Source organism: Suricata suricatta, chromosome 12, assembly GCF_006229205.1.
Source record: "Suricata suricatta isolate VVHF042 chromosome 12, meerkat_22Aug2017_6uvM2_HiC, whole genome shotgun sequence".
NCBI lineage: Eukaryota > Metazoa > Chordata > Mammalia > Carnivora > Herpestidae > Suricata > Suricata suricatta.
The window spans coordinates 76,083,379-76,091,351 of record NC_043711.1 but is presented as its reverse complement, the minus strand read 5'-3'; the positions used below and the strand labels follow the sequence as shown (position 1 = coordinate 76,091,351).

At 40.4% G+C, this 7,973-nt stretch overlaps 1 protein-coding gene across 2 annotated transcripts in view; it reads right to left on the bottom strand.

Moving 5' to 3' along the window:
• Positions 1-5,260, bottom strand: part of PCNA (proliferating cell nuclear antigen) — a 6,605-nt gene extending 1,345 nt beyond the window's left edge. The window contains exons 1-6 of one of the 2 annotated variants that reach the window (XM_029916311.1): positions 4,823-5,260; positions 3,911-4,008; positions 3,685-3,752; positions 2,334-2,528; positions 284-407; positions 143-198 (exon numbers count right to left, since the gene is read on the bottom strand). In XM_029916311.1, the coding sequence (XP_029772171.1) occupies positions 143-198; positions 284-407; positions 2,334-2,528; positions 3,685-3,752; positions 3,911-4,008; positions 4,823-5,043 (762 nt within the window). In that variant the 5' untranslated portion in view covers positions 5,044-5,260. Of the gene's footprint in view, positions 1-71; positions 199-283; positions 408-2,333; positions 2,529-3,684; positions 3,753-3,910; positions 4,009-4,822 lie in introns of those variants that run through there. The other variant, XM_029916310.1, reaches the window with a different exon arrangement.
• Positions 5,261-7,973: the final 2,713 nt, after the last annotated feature.

Below are 7,973 nucleotides of genomic sequence, written 5' to 3'. Positions count from 1 at the left end.
TATCTACATATGTACTGAGAGGTACAAATTTGGTGACAGGAGAGACTTAAGTACATGCTGGCATCTCAGAAGCAGTTCTCAAAGAGCTTAATTTTATTTTCTTGGATTTTAAGAATGCCTAAGAAGCTTCTTCATCCTCGATCTTGGGAGCCAAATAGTACTTTAAGTGTCCCATATCTGCAATTTTATACTCTACAACTGAAAGAAGACAGGGAATAGTTAATTATTGGGAAGTACCACATATACTACCTACAAAACAAGATTAAAAAACGTATTATCTTACCAAGGGGTACATCTGCAGACATACTGAGCGTTACAGTAGGAGACAGTGGAGTGGCTTTTGTAAAGAAGTTTAGGTATCTCAGTGCAAAAGTTAGCTGAACTGGCTCATTCATCTCTATGGTAACCTAAGAGGAAACAAAAAATCCTATTGAAAAACATCAAGAAACTTGCAATGCATGTTTAAAATATACATTTCAAAACAAAACAAAAACCTTTACTGATTACTTTGGAGAATGATATGAAACAGATTTTGATGACTGGTAAAAATAAAGAATCAAGTATTTAGTCTGCCTTTCCCATATGAACTGTACCTCAGGAAACCCAGTTACATGTTAAGAGAAAGCTGCTCTTTATGGGAATATTTCTAATAAATGAAGAATGAAATGTTTAATACATTACAACTCTAGTGACATGATTCTAAACTATTATGGTTTCTAAAAAAGAATGTATCTAGACACCACATGCCTACTAGAGAGGCACACACCATCTATAAAGTATTCTTATCGCCCAACTTAACACTCTGAATATCATCAAGCCTCTAGAGCTGTAACAACTAGTTTATAGGAAATACAGGTGAAAGGAGCATATTAATTGACGTAACGGATACAGTGGGCAAAATCCAGACTTAGGGAAAACCCAATGACAAAGCACTTGCTTCAACAAATTGTAATGCAGGGTACAGAGACTGGAGAACCAATGGATTAAAAATTTGAGGGCCTATCAACAAACTATAATGTGTAGAACATATTAAAATCTTGATTCAAACAAACTTCTAGGGGCACCTGGGTGGCTCAATTGGGTAAGTGGCCGACTGTTGATTTCTGCTCAGGTCACAATCTCATAGTTCAAGAGACAGAGCCGATGTACTGAATATGGACCCCCCCCCCCCCAGCCAGCTCTCAGGAACATGGGCATTCTATTTTTAATAAACATTAAAAAAAACCAAAAAACAAAAAACCCCAGAAATAACCAAGGAAATCCTGAAAAATTCCTTAATATCAAGGAATATCATAAGATGTTTATACTTTAGATGTAAAAATATTTAAACAACTAATGTTGGAGATTAAAACAAACAATCCAGATTGGCAGGGGAGTTACAATGTAATTTAGGAGACTGATAACTCAGAATTAGCCCCTGGACTTTTGTTACTAATAGCTTTTAAATCTTCATTTAAACTTGAGTTTTACCTTCATTTAAACTAAGAGTTGACTACTCATGCAAGGGACTAGAAAATAGTATCGAATATTTACTATAGATTCACAATGTCAGATATTGTTAAGCACTTTGAATATATTACCATATTTAATCCTAATAATCCCATGAGGTTTTTAGAACCTCCGATGGTCCCTTCATTTACAGAGTTAACTGAGGTTTTGGTTCAAACGCTAGCAAGGTTTTTTTTTTTTTTTTAGTACAATTATAAAATATTAGTTTATAAATACTCTAAAGATCTAAAAAAAAAAAAACACTACCCAATTTAGAGTAAAACCTTAATTTAAGGATATTTAGTAATTAGAGTTCTTTATTTTGTCACTAAATGGGGGGTTCTCTAGGCCCCCTATTGGGCCTACCATGTAGAAAATTAATATAAAGATCACATAAGAACCCCTAAAAGGTAGATTTTTTTTTTTTTACCTCCAGGTAGATCCTGTTGATTTACAATTACCTTGTTATAGACTAAATATTCGTGTGCCCCCCACTCCCTGCAACCATTCATGTTAAAACGAAATCCCCGATGTTTCAGTACTTGGAGGTGGGGCCTTTGGAAGACATTCTGTGCTAGTCGCCTTATAACAAAAAAAAAAAAAATGGGGGCCCCAGAGAGCTCCTCTGACCCTTCTACCAGGTGAGAAACCCACTGTCCATGAACCAAGAAGTGGGTCCTCACCAGACACGGAATCTGCCAGGTTCCCAGCTTCCAGAACTGTGAGAAATAAATTTCAGTTCTTTATAAGCCATTGTCTATGTATTTGCTATAGCAGCCCAAACAGACTAATGTTAAGCAGGGTTATAATTCTCTTCAAAGTATTTTGTTTCCTTAAAAACTTACAGCTTCCTCCTCTTTATCGACATTACTTGTTTGTGACAACTTAATATTTCCATTTCCGAGTTCTCCGCTCGCAGAAAACTTCACTCCATCTTTTGCACAGGAAATAACAACAGCATCTCCAATATGACTGAGATCTCGGCAGATACGTGCAAATTCACCAGAAGGCATCTTTACTACACAGCTATACTCTTGTTCCTATTAAAAAAAAAAATTTTTTTTAAGGTCAATTGGTGGACACTAAAGATTTGACATCCTCACTTTCTGAAGACTCAGCATGTAGACAAGAATTCAGAATTTAAGATTTCCTGACTGCTTTGAAATATCACTCATTGTGTGATTTAACACACTAACACTCAAAAAATAAATGCAGATAAAAAAGAATTAGGTCCTAAGCATAATAAGAAAACTAAAATTAGGGTTTAAGCCTTTAATAATAAATGCACTATCCAGGGAAAAGAGCCTCCCCTAATCACGCTCCAAGGCTGAATCAATAGGGCATTAGGGCATGACATATGAACAATGATGGGTGTACAAGCAGGCCCAAATGGTTTCCAAAACAAGTAAGATATTAAGCATTTTAAACATCCCAACATCTTTTCTCTCCTTTGATGTTGATAAACCTAATCTTAATGAATTTTTGTTAACATAGCCTTAAAGTATACTCTTAAAAACAAAAATAAAGAGGTGGTGGTAATGGAGGAGGGCACTTAAGGGGAAGAGCACTGGGTGTTGTATGGAAAACAATTTGACAATAAAATATGGAAAAAACGAAAATGTGTGGGGGCACCTGGGTGGCTCACTTGGCTAACCTTCTGACTTCAGCTTAGGTCATGAACTTGAGCCCCACATCAGGCTCCCCGCTGTCAGCCAAGTCAGTGCGGAACCACTTCGGATCCTCGGTACCCACCTCTCTGCCCCTCCCGGACGCTCTCAAAAACTAAGTAAGTCTTTAAAAAAGGGGGGATGGGTGCCTGGGGGCTCAGCTGGTTAAGTGTTCAACTTCAGCTCAGGTCATGATCTCCTGGTTCAGGGGTTCAAGTTCCTCACAGGACTCTGTGCTGACAGTGCAGAGCTTACATGGGATTCTCTCCCTCTCTCCGTCCCCAACCCCCTAGTGCTTTCTGTTTCTCTCAAACTCAAAAAAGCATGAAGGCTAATGCAAATATTCATTTGGCAAATGAATTCAACCGATGATCCATTTTAGAGTAGTGTAGTTTAAATTACAAAAGTCTAAATACTAAAATCCTACTTCGGAACATGTATCAGCAGACATACAGTTGTTTGGGAATTAGGCTTTAAGTAATGTAACTATCATGACGTGTGTACAGTATACTCAGAAAACCATACTCACTGGAATTCCAAGTTGTTCAACATCTAAATCCATTAACTTCATTTCATAGTCTGAAACCTTTTCTTGGTCTACCAAAAGAAAGCAGATTGAAGAAAAGCATGTAAGTTTATAGCAAATGATATATAAGTTTTACAAACATTATCTTAAATTTCTCACGACTTGTGAGAAGGCTTACCACTGCATTTAAATTTCCTCTAATATAACTTAGAAGAACGGTATGACTTACTTGGAGCTTCGAATACAAGTGCCAGGGTGTCCGCATTATCTTCAGCCCTTAGTGTAATGATGTCTTCATTGCCAGCACATTTTAGTATTTTAGACATGCTAGAGCACAGAAGACACAGGATTTAAAATTGACCTCACATTCTAAAGAGCGTTAGGATTTCTGACGCAGTTGAAGCAAGGGCAAGGAGTTACCGTTTATACCCATTAGGCCGACCGGCCATTTTGGAGTGCAATTTGGCAGTATTCGTATTTTAACAAGCACACACAATTCCACTAGCAATTTAAATTCTGGATATAAACAAAACAGCAGCACTTTATGATCTGCAAGTTCCTTTGGTGGGTGAAGCACATTATTGGGTCGAGACGATCATTAAGAATCTAAGATACCCATTAAAACACACTGCATGTACTCCGGGTATTTCTCGTAAGCCTGATTTAAAATGGTTATGTACGAGACAGGCAGTAATCAAAAAGTTGAAAGCCACTGCCCTGGAGAAATGCTAAGTTCAGAAACTTAGGGTGTTCACTGCAACTTCGTAATAATAAACCCGTACCAACCGATGGTTCCTAGACAGCGTGACAGAACTAGGGCACTTGATAAGTCAATCGAGCCACAGGTTTCTCATCCAAGGCCGCCAGCACTAAGTGGCCAAAAAGCTGTGCAAGTCTCTTCCTGCCACCGCGGAGTAGCCGTCATTTTCCCGCCACCACCCGCTTTGTGAGTTTGGCGCGGAAAGAGCCGGTTCGCGCTGCTGCCAGCGCGGGCTTTCCGAACCGCGCGCTCTGCTAGATCCCGCCCCTCAGCGTCGCAGGCCAATGAGATGGCGCAGACGGCCCACCACGGAGGCGCTCCCGCCGAGAGCAGGAGGTGGGGGTGCAGGAGAGCCTGGCTCTCTGCTACCCCGGGGCTCACCTGGTTAGGTTCACACCCATGGCCAAGTTGCGGTCGCAGCGGTAGGTGTCGAAGCCCTCGGAACGGAGGGTGAGCTGCACCAGAGAGACATGGGAGGAGTCCATGCTCTGCAAGTTTACGCCGCTCGAGCTTATGTCCCAGCAGGCCTCGTTGATGAGATCCTTAAGGGCCTCCAGCACCTTCTTCAGGATGGAGCCCTGGACCAAGCGCGCCTCGAACATGGTGGCAGAGTCGAAACGACGCGGCTACACGCGAAGCTAAGAAGGAAGTTGTAGCCTGCTTGGGCGTCACAGGGGAAGAGCGAGCCGGCAAACGCAGAAGCGAACGCCCGAGACCCAGGAAGCTAACAACCAGCCCGCAGCTCCTGCAACCGTTTAATAGCGCCGCGTCTGCGAGCGCGCGCTCTCCGCCTCCGCGCCCCGTGTGGACACGTCACCACGCTGCCCCGCCCACTGCATGGGCGGAGAGACTCCAGGGCCAATAGTGTCCCGAATCTGCAGGTAGCCCATTGGAGGAGCTCCTCCAGAACTGCTTGAGTTTTTTTTTCCCCTGTTCAGGAAATCCGGCCGCTTGATTAGTCTAGGCCTCTGTGAAGGTCGGGCCCAAATCGGAAAGTGGGGCGATTTGCGTTACAGTTTTATGCTGCTTCCTCAACCTCCCGTTTATCGGAAGAAAGAGTTTAGCTGCAAAAGTGAAAGCAAAACACAAGTCCAGCCTACCAGGAGGAAAAGGGCGCCTTGCAGCCTGAGGAATACAGTTGTTTTAAATGTGCATTTTATTTTTGCTATTATGGAAGTGATGGGCTCCGATGGGCTCCTAAAAGTCAGACAGTAAAGAGGTATACAGTTATGATTACAAAATTATCTCGCTCCCCCAGCCCCATACACACGGACCCCGAGCTCGTGTTATTTACTGTATACAACTTTTCTAAGCTTTTTTTCTCTATACAAATACACAATTTTTAATAACAAAAATGAGTTCATACCGGAAACCCTTATGCAATGTACTTACTAAGATATATTTAATTTTATGCCATGAACCTCTTTACATCAGCATCTCTCAAAAAGATGGCATCAATCCTATGCATGTAACCCAATTTGCCAATTTCTTGTGATTACAAACACCTTTGAGCACTTAGTTGATTTTTATGAGATTGACTCCTTGAAGTAGCATACACACTAAAGTTTTGATGTTACTAAACTGACCACTGAAAGATTGCAGTTTCCCTTCCAACCAAAGACTGAGCATGCTCATTTCCCCATATTTTCCTAACTATGGATATTAGCAATCTTGTTTAAAGTCTATGCTCATTTTTGTGAAAATTCCAATTTGCAAATTAAACATTTGCTACAGGTTGGACATCTTTCATGTATTTCTTCCCTTTTTATGTTTATATGTTTTCTATTAAACTCTTTTCCCTAGGGCACATGGATGGCTCAGTCGGTTAAGCATCTGAAGTTAGGTCAGGTCTTGATGTCAGGGTTTGTGGGTTTGAGCCCCACCTGGAGCTCTGTGCTGGAGCTGTTGCAGATTCTGCATCTCCCTCTCTCTCCCTGCCCCTCCCCTGCTTGTGCTCTTGGTCTCTCTCTCTTTCTAAAAAATATATAAATATTTTTCAAAAAGCTCTTTTTCCTTTTGATTACAGAGACCACTTTATAAATTAATCATTTTTCCATTACATATATTCACCCCCATTTTGTCATTTTGCTTTGCTTATAGTATTTCTCTTTAGTTGTGTTTGCTATCTTGGTCTGTAGAATTAGTTTTTCTACTACATGTCTTGATGTAGATTTAGTTTTATTTATGCTGTCCAGGGAGTATTTGTGTTCCTGAATCAGAAGATTTTTGTATTGCATTAAATCTAGAATATTCTCAACTATTATGGCTTCACATATTGCCTTTCCCTAATCCATTATGTCCCTCTGGTAATTCTATTGGATGAATCTATTTCATTGAAAATAAGATACATTTAAGTATATAATACACACTATTTTGTGTAGCACAAGAAAAAAATACAAAATGTTGTTAAGTGGTCACACAATGCTTTATCATTTAGAATTTCTATTTTGCAATTATTGAAAGAAATTTTAGTTTATTTAAAATGTTTGTATTGCTGGGTTGCTTGGGTGGCTCAGTCAGTTAAGTGTGCAGCTTCGGCTCAGGTCATGATCTCACGGTTTGTGGGTTGGAGCCCTGCATCAGGCTCTGTGCTGACAGCTAGCTCAGAGCTTGGAGCCTGCTTCAGATTCTGTGTCTCCCTCTTTCTCTGACCCTCTCCTGCTCGCACTCTCTCTGTCTCTCAAAAATAAATAAACGTAAAAAAAAATTTGTATTGTGTATTACTCTTGTTATACATACAAATACATGTAAACTAAATAAATTAAGGCATTCTTAATATTTCTCCACATTTAGTTTCTCACACTTGTTGATACTGCGTGTTTTCCATGTGCTAGCATATTCTGTTATCACAGGTGGTAATGATACAGCATTCTCAGTAGTGCTATTCTCTAGGATCTCTTCCAAGTCTTTACCACCTGTTTATAAATTCAAAGAAAAATTAAGTTTTTAAAGTATATATTTTTAATGTTTATTTTTGAGAGTGTGCACACAGGTGCACACGTGTAGGGGAAGGGCAGGGAGGGGAGGACAGAGGATTCCAAGCAGGCTCTGCACTGATAGTGGAAAGCCTGATGTGGGGCTCAAACTTAAGAACCACAAGATCATGACCTAAGCCAAAGCTGGATGCTTAGCCAACTGAGCCACTCAGGCACCCCTTAAAGTATTTAAACTAAAACAAACAAGAAAACAGTTCACCCGTTTCTCTCACCCCCACACCCCACCTCTGGCAACTACCAATCTGTTATCTATTTGTGAGCTGGGTTTTGTTTTTGTTTTAGGTTCCATGTGGAGATCATATGGTGTTTCTCTTTCTCTGTCTGACTTATTCACTTAGCATACCGTCCTCAAGATCCAACCAGATCATTGCAAATGGCAAGATTCCATTCTTTTCTAAGGGTGAATAATATTCCATTGTGTAAATGCACACACACATACACACATATAATCTCTATGTCTATTAATTCATCAGTGAGTACTTAGGTTGTCTCCATACCTTGGTTACTGTAAATCATGCTGCAGTGAACATGCAGAT